At 39.6% G+C, this 20,168-nt stretch overlaps 1 protein-coding gene across 1 annotated transcript in view; it reads right to left on the bottom strand.

The window, feature by feature from the left end:
- COX16 (cytochrome c oxidase assembly factor COX16) overlaps positions 1-20,168 on the bottom strand; it is a 73,519-nt gene that overhangs the window by 34,063 nt on the left and 19,288 nt on the right. The window contains exons 2-3 of the mRNA XM_065871663.1: positions 8,154-8,290; positions 5,685-5,810 (exon numbers count right to left, since the gene is read on the bottom strand). Coding sequence (XP_065727735.1) covers positions 5,685-5,810; positions 8,154-8,290 — 263 coding nt within the window. The remainder of the gene's footprint in view (positions 1-5,684; positions 5,811-8,153; positions 8,291-20,168) is intronic.

Raw genomic sequence — 20,168 nt, 5'->3', positions numbered from 1 at the left:
GGATATCCCTATCCTCCTCAAATTTACTAAAAACCGTATTTCTGTGATGATACAAACTTCTAAAATGTTTCGGTGAAGGTGAGTCCTACTACTTAAAGGTGACAGATGTGAAGGACTCTGGTATTAACACTGCTCAGTGTCAGGAGTGACACCGGCCACAAGTGGTATCTATTCTATGCAGCACTCAGTGACACAGCATAGCCTACTTTATGCAAAATCTACGTATCTTTTATACATGTCAATGTCAGCAACGGCAGCAAGAACATCTAATATATTTGGTAGGTTCTGTGCTATATGTTTTACATACATTATCTCACTGAATAATCACAATAGTCCTGTGAGGTAGACACTACTTTATCTTGTTTTCACAGATGAAAAAACTGAAGCTTAGCAAGGCTACGTAATCTACCCAAAGTCATAGTAAGTGTAGAAGCTAGGGCTATAGGGGTTTTGTATCCTGGAAGGAAGACTAAAGTGCCCTGGCCTTTTACTGCTCCTTCTGCACGATTATTCCTCCACCTTGACTCACCAGCTATTCTTTCCTCAGCTGAAGATCAAGTCACTGACTTATTCAACCTTCTCATCTTCCTTGTCACAGTTTTCCTTCTCCAAGAGGTTCAAAATTGTCCCCCACACTATTTCCTGCCAATATCCTTGTGAATTAATCTATCAACCCTTTGGCCTTATAAACTGTCTACCTTTCCAAAGTGAAGAATTCCTGCTCTATTCCATTCTAATCGCCAATTGGCATAAGCCTTCAACATTAGGCATGCTACAGCTCCAATATCTCAAATTCTTAAAAAAAAAAAACAATTTCTAGATTTCTTCATACTTCCTATACCTCTGTGAATTCCCCCTTTATCCTCATCAAAGCATTTTACACATCTAGGAGTTCCTATTATTTCAAAAAAGCACTTGGAAAACTATTAGAATCCCTCATCCCCACGATCTTCTGCCAGCTTTCCAGTCCTGGGCAACACACTGCATTCACTTTCCTTGTCATCAGTGTGTTTAATATTCCTAGAGAAAGAAACACAGTCACATTCTCTACCACAGACGCATACTAGGTGGCTCCTGCTGCATCCTTACAACCCTTCTCATCTGGTGAACTCCCTAATAAATATGCAGTGGTAGCTGTTCCAAGACCTTTCCTACCATCAAACTCCAACTCCAATCACATCTCTCTTCTTAGCAGATTCCTTTGCCTTATCTTTCTTGAGAATACTGAGAACTTCTGACAAACACTTCTCTCCACTTTCTTTCCTTTCCCCGCAGTTCCCTGATCTCTCTTAGTGCTGCTTCCCCCTTACTTCTGAATTAGAGTCCTTTATCTAGGCTAACCCATTTACTAGTGCTCTTGATCACGTTCTTTCTAGCCTCCTGACAGAACTTAAGCAGTCACTTACCCTCTTGATTCCTTAAGTATTACTGTTCTCTGCTCCTTCTCAACTAAAGTTACCCTCAGCTATTAAAACACACACACACACAAGTATTTCTTGGAACCCACCATCACCCTCTTCCCATCTTCTTTCTCTCCTCTTTGCCAATCTTTTTGAAAGAACTGTTTCATGCACTGTCTCCACTTCCTCACCATCCGCTCCCTCTATTTCCTTGTGTTCTCAGTATATGGGGGGGGTGGGGGGGGTGGGCAGGGAAGAACATGCTGCCCCTGCAGGTCAGCAGTAACTTCCAACCACCAAATCCTATAGCCCTTTTTCAGTGTTCAGACCACCTCCTCCCTTCTGCAGTTCTCTCTTGTCTTAGTTTATGAACACTTGGATCTCTTAGTTCTTGTACTGTTCTGTATCCCTTCCTTCCTTCTTAAGGTAAGTAAATATTCCTCAGTATCAATAGTCCTTTGTCCTCTTCTCTCCCATGGTGAATTTTCACAATTTCAACTATAATCTGCTAGACAACTCCCACATTTCATCCCTACTTCTACTTCTGGATTTGCCGGTTTCCTGCTGGGTACCTATTCTGCCAGCTGGGGCATATTCTGTTAAGACCCCAACTCAACATATCCAAAGCCTCTTTTTCATTTCCCACAAAACCAAACTATCCTGACTTCTTTCTTATTGACACTACCATTCCTTCAGACTAAAATTTTGGTAATATTTAAAAACTCTCTCTGTCAATCTTTACATACAATATATTGGCAACTCCTGTAGTCTAACATAATAACATTACTCATATGTTATTTTCTTTCTATTGCCCCTCTCTTTAGGTTATGAATACTCTCAGTTGAACTACTGGGATCGCCTTCTCTCTAATTTACTTTCCTCTGGGTCCTCCCTCATTCTAACCTATTCAAACACTACGTCTCCAGATCAATCTTCCTAAAGTATAATTCTGTTCATGCCACTTTATTGCTCAAAAACAAACACAAAACTGGGAGCAGGGGAGGAAAGCATGCATGTCTGATTTCTCATTCTGGTATGCAAAGTCCTCCAGGAAATGAAGGACTGGAAACCTACCTTTCCAGTTTAATCTTTCATTACCCTTTTATACATCCTATGCTTTAGCTAAATCACACAACTCACTGATCCTGGGACATAAAACATATATTCTTACCTTCATACCTGTGCTCAAGCTATACCCATCATCTGAATACCTTTCCCTTTAAAAAAATTCTATTTATCTCCCAAGACTGATCTTAAATACGATCAGTCATGCTACCTATAGTGTAGAAATGAATACAGGGTTTTCTAGTTGATAGACTGTGATTTCATGCTACCAAGCCACCTTCTGATTATGTCTTGGTTTTCTGGCCGGTAGATTCGTCAAAGGGAAAGAACTGCAGAATTTCTAGAACCATCACAGTGAATTCTCAGACTCAGTTTTCTAGTTAATTCCTGGTAGAGAGAGAATAGGTAAGAGATTGCTGATGGTAGTGGGAATACTCACGTAACTAAACTTGCCCATAGGGTAACTGCATTTCTCATTGTAAAGAAATAGGTATTTTCTCTCAGAGGCAGACAAATAAGTTAGTGATGCAGTCTTGTCAACAAATGCCAAAGATGTCATAGCTCCATAACAGAGCCAAGTTTCATAATGATATGAATCCAAGTGGGAAAACTGAGTCACTACATGACATTCAATGACAGGAATACTGAGCTCAAAATAATCTTTGCTGTAGCAGTCAGTTTTAATAGCCGGGAATCACTGTGTATTTATTATCATGTCTGGAGCTGTCTATCCATTTTACATGTACTAACTTATTTAATCTTCACAATAGTCCTGTAAGTTAGGAACCCCATTTTATAAGTAATAAAACTAGAGAGGCTATGCAACCTTTCCATGGACATACAGAATGGAGGTAGCAAAGCTAGGATTCAAACTCAAGCAGCCCAGCCCCCAAACCTTCACTAACAACACTAAACTTTAGAAATTTACATTGTAAGCAAGAATTTTATTTCTGCAGCCTATCACTATCCATCACATTAATGTTGTAAATTAAATTTTTATTGGTTTTGGAGTTTCAGTTTTATGTGTTATACTCTACGTTAAAAAAAATTTAGAGTTGTATGAAAACACATGGCGTTCATATGTTAGTATTTTTATTCATTTTTATATACTGAAGTGGCATTCACATTAAAAAAGCAATTTAGTTAAGTGCCACTTCATTGACGAGGCGTTTCTAGATAACTGCACTAGATGTGAATGATTTACTTCCTGAATCTCCATACCATGTAACTATCTTAAAGCTCAAACTGAACTCTGTCTTATAACACTTTACATTGGATTATAAATAACTTAGGCTGGATCTCAACTCATCATTATAACCCCTATAGTACCCGAATACTGCTCTGAACAACATTTGAGTATAATAAATGCCACACGATTTCCTGAGGTTTGGCTGCAGAGTATACTCTGCAAAAGCCATAACTACACAAAGCCTAGGTGACACTTATTGATATTACACAAAGCTGAAAGGCCTAGACTCTAATAGCAGCTCTAGCTGCCAATGACAGTGTGTAATCTTGGTCCTCACATGAGTTTCCTTTTGCTAGCAGGGAAGAAGGACATTGGGTGACATCAGGCAAAGGAGCACAGCCCAATTATACCTTTCAACCCTCCTAGTTAATTCTAAAGGTATCCTAATATATGAGGTCAGTTACTCTAATTGCTTAAAAAAAAAAAAAAGAGGCCTTTTAGAAATGCAAAGGGAGTTTCTTTTTTAAAGAACCATTTCTCATCCTTTGCCCAAGTATGCTGGAGGTAAACCAGCTCTATAAAACAAATGATGATTCTTTTTCAATTGACAATATATCTCTCTACTCCAAAGCCAAGTTTGCTTTCCAATATTTACCTCCTCTAACTGTTTTTTACAGATTCCAGCTCATACTGACTAACCTCCAAGTTCTGTAGATTTTTACCCCTAAATATATGTGGAATCCACTTTCTCTTTATCACCATCCTTACTAATATAGACCAGAGGTTCCCAAAGTATGATCCCAGGACCAGCAGAATTAACTTGGAACTTGTTAAAAGTGCAAATTATTAGGTCCCATCCTAGCAATCTGGTGAAGTTTGAGTTGGCTTTAACCTAAACTGCCTGAGTCTTCTCCACACCCAGCCTACTTAATCCATAGCCTATGCATCCACAGATTCCATCAGTGATTTTCCATTTACTGAGTAGTGATTTTTCAAATGTAAGTCTGTTGACCCATTCCAAAAGATAGTGAAGTCAATCCAGTGGGTCAAGACCAGTATTTAATTTTAAGTAAGTGAAATTAGAAGAAAACACGAAATATTAGAATGCATCCTATATAGAAGAAATAGGTATTATTTTGTTAAACTTTGCTTCAGTTATGTGTGTGTGCATGTGAGTATTTCCTGTTATGGGTCATAATTCAAAATGTTTGAAAGACACTTGCCTACAGCAGTGCTTCTCAAACTTTATTCATGGGCTTACCCAAGGATCTGTTATAATGCAGATTTTTATCTGAGTGGGTTTGGGTCTGAGGAGCTTCCTGAGACTCTGCATTTGTAATCAGCTCCCAGGTGATGGCCAGATTCCTTGGACCTCACTTTTACTATTAAGAGCTATTCATTCAACTGAGAAATTTTAGAATACTGCTAAACTTGCTACTTCAGTTTCCTTAACTCATGATATTTTAAGTTATATTAAACTTGAGATATGACAGATTTGCAACATGCTAGAAAATTTTGCTAACTGAATGTTCAGAGTGCTGGGATTGTGGCATTCTAGGTAACTGATGGGGAGTCATACAGTTTTTTGCTTTAACTGTGGTTATCAATCTATGAGTTTCCTATTTCTTGCCTTAGGAAAGGAGTAAACTGAGTTAAAATATGTTTTCTTGGATGATTAATAATTTTGGATTGCCTTAGGATAATCTAACATTACCTTAGGATAATGTAAGAGTTACTGGAGCACTAACTATATAGGATAATACAAATACAGGTGTATAAAATATAGAAAGAATGGGCTCAATTTAATAAGCACTGACCTCAGATTATACTCTGGATATTTTCATTTTCCCCCCAAATCTTGAAGTGAATTACAATTTGGGGGGAGGGGTCCTCTTTTTTCATTAAAGTTGAAGGAAGAAAAAAAATAGATTATCTAGCTCCAATTAATCAAGCCAAACCAAAAAAGTTATAATTCATTCACAGAGCAAATAATTTACTAGATGCTTACTCTGTGCCAGCTACAGGCCTACATGCTGCGGATAGAGATGAGAAGACAAAGACTCTTCCTTAAAGGTACTTTGTCTAAAGGATTCTGTATATTTCAACGTCTCTGTAGCTGATTGGATGAGGGTTTCTGGTGGGTCTTCCCCATTGATCTAAGATCACAGACTGGTCTTTCATTTTCTTTTAATTTTCCATGGCACCTGGCAGTGCTCTGCAGGCCATCAAATACAATAGTTAATACATGTTGATGACTATTAACTCTTTTATTCACCAAAGTAAGAATTCTGTTTGAAGAGAATAGGAAATGCAGCTGACTAATGGCCCAATCCATGCCATTCTGTTATATAATAGGTTTGGTCAAAATGGAATATTAATCTGTATCCTATAATCAGCTACATCTCCCTGAAGTTATAAGTTTCATTAAACATGTAGAGTTCACTGAGAACTGACTATTCTTGACTATCTACCTCCCTTCATTTAGGTAGACACACAGGAGAAATGAGAAACCTAGATAGTTTACTTTTTTACAAAAATATAATTTTCCCAGGTTCTCTGATAGCCTATATAAATATTAAAGCATTCTCACCATCACACACACATACAAATGAACTTTGGGTAAGGACTCTCCAACCCTCATCTCAACTTCTGATCTTTTCTCCTATTGGTAATATCTGTTTTTGTTTCATGGTTGTCAGATACAACAGGGTCTTAAAAATCATTTACATTCATCCACAGTGATCACAAAAAATTAAATTTCACTTTTGATGAGCAAGGAGAAACTGCATGATAAATCATGCAGTTATTTAATTTTAGAACTTGAAATTAAGATAAAACATGGGCATTATTTAGGGAGAAATGGAAAGATTAAATTAATAGTCAATAATAACTCACCTGAAATCTAGACCACTTAATGATACTTCTATTAGTTACCCAAAATGGATATGGACTAAGGAAAGGACATATTATTAGTCTGATTATCTGGCAACAGTTAAAAGAAAGAGTTGGAGCAAATTTTACAACATGGAAAAATAACCATGTGAGGAAACTAGGGAATCCCATAAAGAATAAATGAGAATATAGGCTAATAAATAATTTAGCATCATTTTGCAGAGACTCCAAAGCCAATTATAAGTGAGTACTTAAGTACATCAAAGAGATAAAGTGAGCTCAAGAATAGATGGAACAATTTAATGGTTAATACCTAACAAGTTCACTTAAGGATACAGTGGGAATAGGATGGTGAGGCAATATTTCTTAAGAAACAGGATCTAGAATTTGAATTTTGGAGCAAACTCTTGGCAGGGAAACTGGAGTCAGGGAATATAGCCCTAGATAGAATAGAGAATATGCTGGCCTTTTCCTCTTGCATAAGCTCCATCTTTTTCTCTTTCTGTCGTCCTTTTTTTCTCTCCGTTACCTGTCTTATATTTTTGCCTCTTCTTTGCCTGGCATTTCTTCCTCTCTTCTTTCACATACTTTTTCCTTAATTGGCTAGAACATAACCTTGAATCAATGTCGTACATGTATTTGTAGTGTTTTATATCTTGTAGAGATCTTTGTAATAATTCTTTTATTTTGATAAAGTCAAGTCCTCTTTGCTAAAAATTTTAAAGACAAATGAGCTCAGTTTCTTAGATATCTACTTTTCTTTTCATTAACACTTATCTCCTACCATACCTTTTTAAAAAACTTGAGTGGCCTTCAAATAATTTCTTTTCTCTCTGAGGTGATGGCTCACATAAGAAAGGCTCCTTATCTTGGCTTGTGTCTAATAAATTCTCTCACACTGAGGTTTATGTCTTTTTGTTCCCTAATTCTACCCTTAATAGAAATGACTAATTTCAGTTTTTATACAGAACCATACATAAACTCTATTATTAAATAACCATGCAACTTTCTGTTTAGGATAACGAACCCTAGCTCCTCACTTATCTTTTAGGAGGCAATATAGTATATGGGTTAAGAGTAGAGGTTCCAAATTCACAGACCAAGTCCTCTGCCATACACTAGTTGAATGACCTTGAGCAAGCTGTTTGACCCCACCAAGCCTCAGCTTCCTTAGCTGCAAAGTAGGCATAATAATTGTACCACTTCATAGGGTTGCTACAATATTAAATAAGTTTAAAGTTCTCAGCATACTGCTGGCACAGAGTTCTCAAAACTTTCTAACCATTCTCATTTTTCAATAATTTACATTTAACCAAAGCTTTTTGAGTAATATGGCTCTCTTCTTAACCCCTGTATTTTTCAAGTCCTTCTTCACCATGGAACCTAGTTCCCAGTGTTCTGGAGAGAATGCAGTTATCCGTCAAAATATTAAACTGCATAGTTTCTAACTACATACTATACTTTAATCTTAACCCATCCTCAAGTCTTCCTTACTGTATTTCCTGATCCAAAAGGGCAGGCAGGAAACTTCCCAAGGAAGGAGTTGGGGGTAGGGACTAGGGTCTAGGGAGCCAGGGACAGTGAAGGAGGTGGAAGCCAGTTCTCACCGAGAGGATCTTATCACCCTCCTGGAGCCGCCCATCCAGGGCTGCAGCCCCGTTCTCTTTGATGCGGCTGACGAAGATGCCACTGTCATTGGAGACATACTGCTGATCCGTGCCACCGACGATGTTGAAGCCCAGCCCTAAGAAAAGCATGGAGGAGTTGTAAAGGAGATAGGGGTGAAGAAGAAGGAAAGGGATTAGAGAAGAGGAGAAGGAGAAAGGAAAGGCCATGTGGCAAGGGTGGGGGTTGGGGAGTGGGGGGGGTAGGAGGTGGGGAAGTTAAGACTGTGATGTAGCTGGTGGCTAGTCATGAGCAAGGTAAATGATTAGTATCACCAACAGAGGTCAAGAGTACCGAGAGTTGCCCACTCAGACCAGGCAGGACTAAAAATACAAACACAATGATCAACATGGTTAGGTGAATATAAAAAGAAAGATCTATACTGAGCTCAGTGAAAAAATAATGCTGATTCTTTTAAGATGTACTTCTGCTCACATTTGATTTTGATTCTGTTGGTGGCATTCAGAGGCCCCAAATCTTGACTTTCCTGCTTAGAAGAAGCTATGCTTTAAACTAATTGGCAAATGAACGGTTCCTTATTTAGTGGGAGAGAGATTCTTAAACAAACCATCCCCTCAATACTTCTCCTAACTTCAGGAGAGTTTGTGGATGGTGGTGCTTTGGAAGAAATGACCTTGGGAGTTCTTTTTTTTTTCCTAGTTTGAATTGAGGGGGCAGTACTGCAGGCGTTGGCAGAAAACCTGGGAACTAAAAAGGTAACTTATGCTTCATGACAGGACTAAATCACCAAATTCACTCTTCTTTCCTTTTATACCTCAAGTACAAATAACCACATCCTTGGGTACAGTGATTGCCCAGTTTTATTCACTATAGATAACTGATAACCTATTGATTAGCAACTACCCATTTCCCCCTTTTACTAGCCCCCGGCAATTACCATTCTATTCTTCACTTCAATGTGTGATTATTTTAAACAAGGATAAAATTTCAGTTATGCAAGATGGAAGTTATGGAAATCTGATGTACAACATTGTGCCTTATAGATAACAACAGCCTTATTAGACACGTAAGAATCTGTTGAGAGTAGATCTCATTTAAGTGTTCTTACCACAATAAAATAAAACTGAATTTAAAAAAGAATGAAAATTGACTACCAAGGTAATTTTTCCATGGACCAAACACTAAGTTGTGGGAAGGACTTCATTTTACAAAACCATTTATAAAGGGATTTTATCTACGCAATAAAAAGAAATGAAAGAAAAGGGAACTTCCGTAGGGCTTTCTTTATGTCAGGTACTGTAGAATTCAAAGCAACAGTGCAAAGAGAAAGGAGATAGTTAGGAAACAACTGAAAAACAAGTATCTGGCGGCACAACCGGAAAAAATAGCCATAATCAGTAGCCTCTTCTACTGATTTCAACAGAAAACAGATACTTAAAAAGGTGAGCGGAAAGCTTATAAGTGACCCTCACAATATTAACACAAGCAGTAGCGAATCGATCTATGATTTATGGAAACACATGGCCAAAGAAGGAAGCAGCAGGAAATGTCTAATTGAAATATCATACCTCATGTGCAGTGTACCTATAGCTAGAGAATGAAAAGAAGAATACATAATAGAAAGAACTTCCACTGGAAGAGGACTATTTCAGTTTCTTTAAAGGGTAGGGTATGAAAATTTTATGTTACTAAGTGGTTTCCCTCAGAAAACTCTTAATTTGAATCATAGTGGGTGGGAGGTATTGGAAAGGGGATGGGAGGTAGTTAATTTAGATCAGATGCAAAGGTAGGTGGACCTTGATTATAAAAGGCTTTGAAATAACTTTTAAGACTCTGACAGGTTTGAGCAAGGTGGTTGAGGCCAACCAGCCTCTCTCACTACTGGAAAAAACTATCTGGAGAAAATCTTTCAATGAAATCCGATATCCTCACCAAACACTAGAGCTGCCTCTGGGGATCCTGGGAACAGGAAGTGTGTGTTAAGCATCTGAATGCAACATAGTAATTAGGAAGAAAAGGGACTCTGCTACTGGTTATTTAAAGCTACAGAACAGTGATTAAAAAAGGAGAGTGGGGCTTCCCTGGTGGCGCAGTGGTTGAGAGTCCGCCTGCCGAGGCGGCGGGCACGGGTTCGTGCCCCGGTCCAGGTGGATCCCACGTGCCGTGGAGCGGCTGGGCCCGTGAGCCATGGCCGCTGAGCCTGCGCGTCCGGAGCCTGTGCTCCACAACGGGAGCGGCCGCAGCAGTGAGAGGCCCGCGTACCGCTTTAAAAAAAAAAAAAAAGGAGAGTGGACGGTGACCTAAATTGGAAGGAAATCCAAAACAGAGGGACTATGTGTATATGTATAGCTGATTCATTTTGCTGTACAGTAGAAACTAACACAACATTGTAAAGCAACTATACTCCAATAAAAATTAAAAAGAAAAAAAAGGAGAGTGGAAAAAAATGTTATCAAAATTTTCTATAAACAAACAAGTGTAGTCTATTCCCCCCATCACATTATATAGGCATGTTTATAACCATGCTTACTGCTACTTCAATTGTAAATGAACCACACCAATTAATATGAGAATTTCTGGACGGACATGAAGTCCCTTTCTATGGTTACAACATTTACAAACTGAACTTATCTATAATTTGAAGCATCGCTGCAATAAACGGGAGTCACCGAAGAACTGAGTAGCAATACTACCGGTTTAAACCTGGGCCCCATGGATACCTACATAATCCTCAGTCCACTTACTCATTAAAAATTATTGATCATTTACTGTGTGTCAGGCACTGCATTATATTCTGAGGAAAACATAAAGCTAAACTGGACAGTCCCTGCTTTACAACAAATAGAAATTTATCCATTTTCCTGTACCTTTTAGATTCTGCAGAAGTCAATTAAAGTCAGAAGACCTGGCCACAAATTCAACTCCATAACTTACCTGGTATGCGGACTAAAACAAGTCAGTGTATCTCTGATCCTCAGCTTCTTCTTCTATAACGTAAGGATTACAAATTCTGTCCTCTCTATCTCAAAAGGTAGTTGTTAGCATCCAATAACATTAAATCTGAAAAACTCCTTTATAAACTATGTAGTGGTTGCTATATGGAGTTACTGCACTAAGAGTAGTTGTCAATAAACTAGTAGTGCCTGGAAGATGGCTGAAGAGTAAGACGTGGAGATCATCTTCCTCCCCACAGATACACCAGAAATACATCTACACGTAGAACAACTCCTACAGAACACCTACTGAACGCTGGCAGAAGATCTCAGACCTCCCAAAAGGCAAGAAACCCCCCACGTACCTGGGTAGGGCAAAAGAAAAAAGGAAAAACAGAGACAAAAGCATAGGGACGGGACCCGCACCAGTGGGAGGGAGCTGTGAAGGAGGAAAGGTTTCCACACACTAGGAAGCCCCTTCGCGGGCAGAGACTGCGGGTGGCGGAGGGGGAAAGCTTTGGAGCCGCGGAGGAGAGCGCAGCAACAGGGGTGCAGAGGGCAAAGCGAAGAGATTCCCGCACAGAGGATCGGTGCCGACCGGCACTCACCAGCCCGAGAGGCTTGTCTGCTCCCCCGCCGGGGCGGTTGGGGCTGGGAGCTGAGGCTTGGGCTTCGGTCGGAGCGCAGGGAGAGGACTGGGGTTGGCGGCGTGTACACAGCCTGCAGGGGTTTAGTGCGCCACGGCTGGCAGTCCGGGGAAAAGTCTGGACCTGCCTTAGAGGCAAGAGACTTTTTCTTCCCTCTTTGTTTCCTGGTGCGCGAGGAGAGGGGATTAAGAATGCTGCTTAAAGGGGCTCCAGAGATGGGCACGAGCCGAGCCGCGGCTAAAAGCGCAGACCCCAGAGACGGGCGTGAGATGCTAAGGCTGCTGCTGCCACCACCAAGAAGCCTGTGTGCGAGCACAGGTCACTATCCACACCCCCCTTCCGGGGAGCCTGTGCAGCCCGCCACTGCCAGGGTCCCGGGATCCAGGGACAACTTCCCCGGAAGAACGCACAGCGCCTCAGGCTGGTGCAACGTCACGCTGGCCTCTGCCGCCGCCGCAGGCTCGTCCCGCAGCCCGTGCCCCTCCCTCCCTCCGGCCTGAGTGAGCCAGAGCCCCCGAATCAGCGGCTCCTTTTAGCCCCGTCCTGTCTGAGCGAAGAACAGACACCCTCTGGCGACCTACAAGCAGAGGTGGGGCCAAATCTAAAGCTGAGCCCCTGGGAGCTGTGAGAACAAAGAAGAGAAAGGGAAATCTCTCCCAGCAGCCTCAGAAGCAGCGGATTAAAGCTCCACAATCAACTTGATGTGCCCTGCATCTGTGGAATACATGAATAGACAAGGAATCATCCCAAATTGAGGAGGTGGACTTTGAGAGCAAGATTTATGATTTTTTCCCCTTTTCCTCTTTTTGTGAGTGTGTATGTGTATGCTTCTGTGTGAGATTTTGTCTGTATAGCTTTGCTTCCACCATTTGTCTTAGGGTTCCAACCGTCCGTTTTCTTTTTCTCTTAATAATTATTTTTTTATTTTAATAACTTTATTATATTTTATCTTTATTTTATTTTACTTTATCTTCTTTCTTTCTTTTTTTCCTTCCTTCCCTCCTCCCTCCCTCCTTTCTTCCTTTCTTCTAATTCTTTCTTTCTAGTTTTTCTCCCTTTTATTCTGAGCCGTGTGGATGAAAGGCTCTTGGTGCTGCAGCCAGGAGTCAGTGCTGTGCCTCTGAGGTGGGAGAGCCAACTTCAGGACACTGGTCCACAAGAGACCTCCCAGCTCCACATAATATTAAACGGTGGAAATATCCCAGGGACCTCCATCTCAACACCAGCACCCAGCTTCACTCAACGGCCAGCAAGCTACAGTGCCGGACACCCTATGCCAAACAACTAGCAAGACAGGAACACAACCCCCATTACCAGAGAGGCTGCCTAAAATCATAATAAGTCCACAGACACCCCAAAACACACCACCAGACGTGGACCCGCCCACCAGAAAGACAAGATCCAGCCTCAGCCACCAGAACACAGGCACTAGTCCCCTCCACCAGGAAGCCTACACAACCCACTGAACCAACCTTAGCCACTGGAGACAGACACCAAAAACAACAGGAACTACGAATCTGCAGCCTGCAAAAAGGAGACCCCAAACACAGTAAGATAAGCAAAATGAGAAGACAGAAAAACACACAGCAGATGAAGGAGCAAGATAAAAACCCACCAGACCTAACAAATGAAGAGGAAATAGGCAGTCTACCTGAAAAAGAATTCAGAATAATGATAGTAAACATGATCCCAAATCTTGGAAATAGAATAGACAAAATGCAAGAAACATTTAACAAGGACCTAGAAGAAATAAAGATGAAACAAACAACGATGAACAACACAATAAATGAAATTAAAAATACTCTAGATGGGATCAATAGCAGAATAACTGAGGCAGAAGAATGGATAAGTGACCTGGAAGATAAAATAGTGGAAATAACTACTGCAGAGCAGAATAAAGAAAAAAGAATGAAAAGAACTGAGGACAGTCTCAGAGACCTCTGGGACAACATTAAACGCACCAACATTCAAATTATAGGGGTTCCAGAAGAAGAAGAGAAAAAGAAAGGGACTGAGAAAATATTTGAAGAGATTATAGTTGAAAACTTCCCTAATATGGGAAAGGAAATAGTTAATCAAGTCCAGGAAGCACAGACGGTCCCATACAGGATAAATCCAAGGAGAAATACGCCAAGACACATATTAATCAAACTGTCAAAAATTAAATACAAAGAAAACATATTAAAAGCAGCAAGGGAAAAACAACAAATAACACACAAGGGAATCCCCATAAGGTTAACAGCTGATCTTTTAGCAGAAACTTTGCAAGCCAGAAGGGACTGGCTGGACATATTTAAAGTGATGAAGGAGAAAAACCTGCAACCAAGATTACTCTATGCAGCAAGGATCTCATTCAGATTTGACGGAGAAATTAAAACCTTTACAGACAAGCAAAAGCTGAGAGAGTTCAGCACCACCAAAGCAGCTCTACAACAACTGCTAAAGAAACTACTCTAGGCAAGAAACACAAGAAAAGGAAAAGACCTACAATAACGAACCCAAAACAATTAAGAAAATGGGAATAGGAACATACATATCAATAATTACCTTAAATGTAAATGGACTAAATGCTCCCACCAAAAGACACAGATTGGCTAAATGGATACAAAAACAAGACCCATATATTTGCTGTCTACAAGAGACCCACTTCAGACCTAGAGACACATACAGACTGAAAGTAAGGGGATGGAAAAAGATATTTCATGCAAATGGAAACCAAAAGAAAGCTGGAGTAGCAATTCTCACATCAGACAAAATAGACTTAAAAATAAAGACTATTAGAAGAGACAAAGAAGGACACTACATAATGATCAAGGGATCGATCCAAGAAGAAGATCTAACAATTGTAAATATTTATGCACTCAACATAGGAGCACCTCAATACATAAGGCAAATACTAACAGCCATAAAAGGGGAAATCGACAGTAACACATTCATAGTAGGGGACTTTAACACCCCACTTTCACCAATGGACAGATCATCCAAAATGAAAATAAATAAGGAAACACAAGCTTTAAATGATACATTAAACAAGATGGACTTAATTGATATTTATAGGACACTCCATCCAAAAACAACAGAATACACATTTTTCTCAAGTGCGCATGGAACATTCTCCAGGATACATCACATCTTGGGTCACAAATCAAGACTCGGAAAATTTTAGAAAATTGAAATTGTATCAAGTATCTTTTCCAACCACAAAGCCATGAGACTAGATATCAATTACAAGAAAAGATCTGTAAAAAATACAAACACATGGAGACTAAATACACTACTTAATAACGAAGTGATCACTGCAGAAATCAAAGAGGAAATCAAAAAATACCTAGAAACAAATGACAATGGAGACACAACAACCCAAAATCAATGGGATGCAGCAAAAGCAGTTTTAAGAGGGAAGTTTATAGCAATACAATCCTACCTTAAGAAACAGGAAACATCTCAAATAAACAACCTAACCTTGCACCTAAAGCAATTAGAGAAAGAAGAACAAAAAACCCCCAAAGCTAGCAGAAAGAAAGAAATCATAAAAATCAGATCAGAAATAAATGAAAAAGAAATGAAGGAAACAATAGCAAAGATCAATAAAACTAAAAGCTGGTTCTTTGAGAAGATAAACAAAATTGATAAACCATTAGCCAGACTCATCAAGAAAAAAAGGGAGAAGACTCAAATCAATAGAATTAGAAATGAAAAAGGAGAGGTAACAACTGACACTGCAGAAATACAGAAGTTCATGAGAGATTACTACACGCAACTCTATGCCAATAAAATGGACAACCTGGAAGAAATGGACAAATTCTTAGAAATGCACAACCTGCCAAGGCTGAACCAGGAAGAAACAGAAAGTATGAACAGACCAATCACAAGCACTGAAATTGAAACTGTGATGAAAAATCTTCCAACAAACAAACGCCCAGGACCAGTTGGCTTCACAGGCGAATTCTATCAAACATTTAGAGAAGAGCTAACACCCATCCTTCTCAAACTCTTCCAAAATAGAGCAGAGGGAGGAACACTCCCAAACTCATTCTACGAGGCCACCATCACCCTGATACCAAAACCAGACAAGGATGTCACAAAGAAAGAAAACTACAGGCCAATATCACTGATGAACATAGATGCAAAAACCCTCAACAAAATACTAGCAAACAGAATCCAACAGCACATTAAAAGGATCATACACCATGATCAAGTGGGATTTATTCCAGGAATGCAAGGATTCTTCAAGATACGCAAATCAATCAATGTGATACACCATATTAACAAATTGAAGGAGAAAAACCATATGATCATCTCAATAGATGCAGAGAAAGCTTTTGACAAAATTCAACACCCATTATGATAAAAACCCTGCAGAAAGTAGGCATAGAGGGAAATTTCCTCAACATAATAATGGCCATATATGACAAACCCACAGCCAACATCATCCTCAATGGTGAAAAACTGAAAGCATTTCCACTAAGATCAGGAACAAGACAAGGTTGCCCACTCTCACCACTCTTATTCAATATTGTTTAGGAAGTTTTAGCCACAGCAATCAGAGAAGAAAAGGAAATAAAAGGAATCCAAATTGGAAAAGAAGAAGTAAAGCTGGCACTGTTTGCAGATGACATGATACTATACATAGAGAATCCTAAAGATGCTACCAGAAAACTACTAGAGCTAATCAATGAATTTGGTAAAGTTGCAGGATACAAAATTAATGCACAGAAATCTCTGGCATTCCTATACACTAATGATGAAAAATCTGAAAGTGAAATCAAGAAAACACTCCCACTTACCATTGCAACAAAAAGAATAAAATATCTAGGAATAAACCTACCTAAGGAGACAAAAGACTGGTATGCAGAAAATTTTAAGATACTGATGAAAGAAATTAAAGATGATACAAATAGAGAGATATACCATGTTCCTGGATTGGAAGAATCAACATTGTGAAAATGACTCTACTACCCTAAGCAATCTACAGATTCAATGCAATCCCTATCAAACTACCACTGGCATTTTTCACAGAGCTAGAACAAAAAATTCCACAATTTGTATGGAAACACAAAAGACCCCAAATAGCCAAAGCCATCTTGAGAACGAAAAACGGAGCTGGAGGAATCAGACTCCCTGACTTCAGACTATACTACAAAGCTACAGTAATCAAGACAGTATGGTACTGGCACAAAAACAGAAAGATAGATCAATGGAACAGGATAGAAAGCCCAGAGATAAACCCACACAAATATGGTCACCTTATCTTTGAAAAAGGAGGCAGGAATGTACAGTGGAGAAAGGACAGCCTCTTCAATAAGTGGTGCTGGGAAAACTGGACAGGCACATGTAAAAGTATGAGATTAGATCACTCCCTAACACCATACACAAAAATAAGCTCAAAATGGATTAAAGACCTAAATGTAAGGCCAGAAACTATCAAACTCTTAGAGGAAAATATAGGCAGGACACTCTATGACATAAATCACAGCAAGACCCTTTTTGACCCACCTCCTAGAGAAATGGAAATAAAAACAAAAATAAACAAATGGGACCTAATGAAACTTCAAAACTTTTGCACAGCAAAGGAAACCATAAACAAGACCAAAGGACAACCCTCAGAATGGGAGAGAATATTTGCAAATGAAGCAAGTGACAAAGGATTAATCTCCAAAATTTATAAGCAGCTCATGCAGCTCAATAACAAGAAAACAAACAACCCAATCCAAAAATAGGCAGAAGACCTAAATAGACATTTCTCCAAAGAAGATATACAGACTGCCAACAAACACATGAAAGAATGCTCAACGTCACTGATCATTAGAGAAATGCAAATCAAAACTACAATGAGATGTCATCTCACACCAGTCAGAATAGCCATCATCAAAAAAACTGGAAACAATAAATGCTGGAGAGGGTGTGGAGAAAAGGGAACCCTCCTGCACTGTTGGTGGGAATGTAAATTGATACAACCACTGTGGACAATAGTATGGAGGTTCCTTAAAAAACTACAAATAGAACTACCATATGACCCAGCAATCCCACTACTGGGCATATACCCTGAGAAAACCATAATTCAAAAAGAGTCATGTACCAAAATGTTCATTGCAGCTCTATTTACAATAGCCCGGAGATGGAAACAAGTGTCTAAGTGTCCATTCATCCGATAATGGTCTAAGTGTCCATCATCAGATGAATGGATAAAGAAGACCTGGCACATATATACAATGGAATATTACTCAGCCATAAAAAGAAACGAAATTGAGCTATTTGTAATGAGGTCGATAGACCTAGAGTCTGTCATACAGAGTGAAGTAAGTCAGAAAGAGAGAGACAAATACCGTATGCTAACACATATATATGGAATTTAAGAAAGAAAAAATGTCATGAAGAACCTAGGGGTTAAGACAGGAATAAAGACACAGACCTACTAGAGAATGGACTTGAGAATATGGGGAGGGGGAAGGGTAAGCTGTGACAAAGCGAGAGAGAGGTATGGATATATATACACTACCAAACGTAAGGTAGATAGCTAGTGGGAAGCAGCCGCATAGCACAGGAAGATCAGCTCCGTGCTTTGTGACCGCCTGGAGGGGTGGCACAGGTAGGGTGGGAGGGAGGGAGATGCAAGAGGGAAGAGATATGGGAACATATGTATATATATAACTGATTCATTTTGTTGTAAAGCAGGAACTAACACACCATTGTAAAGCAATTATACTCCAATAAAGATGTTAAAAAAAACAAAACAAAAAAAACTAGTAGTGCCTGCGACAACCCCAAACTAGACAGTCTGATGGAGAAAGGATGAATAAATATAAAGTACAAATGTGAAAAGTCTTGAAATACAGGAAGACAGAGAGATTAAAAAGTCCATCCATCTATTAATAAGGCAAGAATGGACTGGAACTCAAACTTATTGAAATTAAGGATGCCTCTTACCTGTGACCCACACATCTCCCTCATGAGTAGTTTCTAGCAATGGTGGTATTTAAAATATGCAGTAACCAGGCCAGCACATGCACTAACCAGATGCCAGCTAGAAACAACCAGAAGGGGGAAGGGCTATCCCAGTATATAACTGCTGATTATTGGCTACGTCCTAGGAAAATCTTCTATAAATAGGGTGGATCACATATCTTGGTTTGTTTGGGAGTCTTGATATACGCCTGTTGTCTCTGTAATTAAAATAGTCCCCTTCAATGTCAAAAGCATCTCAGTTTGGACCAATGTGATCATCCTATCAAGGGTAATGTAAGAATATGTTAATTGCCGCATGTTTTGTGGTATTGAGGAACTGATGGAAATTTAGGTGTTCATCCTTTGGGGCAGGGGTCCCCAACCCCCAGGCCGTGGACTGGTAGTGGTCCATGGTCTGTTAGGAAACGGGCCACACAGCAAGAGGTGAGCGGCAGGCAAGCGAGCAAAGCTTCACCTGCCGCTCCCCATCACTTGCTTTACCACCTGAACCATTCCCCACCCCCAACCATCTGTGGAAAAACTGTCTTCCACAAAACCGGTCCCTGGTGTCAAAAAGGTGGGGGATTGCTGCTTTGGGGAACAGGTAACTGAGAGATAATTAAAATTCAGAAGCACTGAATAATCATACACAAAGTAACAGAGTTTTAAAATGTAATGTTGGTATTAATAATATAAAATCTTCTTAAAAACACATTCCTGCAGAACAGTATTACCTATTTACAAAAATGCATGCATATTTAAGGACATGTAAAGACACATTATCTGTGAGGGAAGGATACAGGGTGAGGTTTAGGGATGAAAGGTAAAAATAAAACCAAAGAGGGACCTTGCACGTACTGATGAGGACAATGTATTATGGAGCTGAAGAGTATAATTAATTCAGTTCTTGGCATCTACTATCCAAAAGGGGTTGAAGGGAGAGGGAGAAAGAAAAAGACGGGGACTCAATAGACTTTTTTAAAAAGTGAGTGCATGAAAACGTACTCCATAGTGAACCCTGGTTATAATGTGCCAATAAATTTTTAAAATGTGGCAAGATTAAAATGGACCGCTTGGCCTCTAATTTGGAAGAGAAGTCTAAACACAAAAAAGTACAGATGGCGTAAGAATGACACCATCATAGGACTGGGAGGGAAAGAAAATGTGCCTAGCATAAGAGCCCTGTAAAATTAAACAAGACATGCCGTCTTGTGGACTCCTCCTGTCTCCAGGTCTGGATCTTGAGCTTGTTTCCAAATAAGAGCAGCAGCAGCAGCAGCAACAACTAATATTTATTAAGAGTTTAATATGTACCAGGTACTATGCTAGGTACTCTATGTATATTATCTCATTTAGTCTTCTCAACAAACACACGAAGTGTTTATCACTCACATTTTACAGGTGAATTTAAAAAGTGAGGCAGGAAGAGATTAAGTAACTTTATAAAAGGTCACACAGTTAACTCTTTGCA

The sequence above is a fragment of the Phocoena phocoena genome, chromosome 2 (genome assembly GCF_963924675.1).
Source record: "Phocoena phocoena chromosome 2, mPhoPho1.1, whole genome shotgun sequence".
Taxonomy (NCBI): Eukaryota; Metazoa; Chordata; class Mammalia; order Artiodactyla; family Phocoenidae; genus Phocoena; species Phocoena phocoena.
Note: the sequence above shows the minus strand (reverse complement) of the source record. Positions and strands in the feature narration are given on the sequence as shown.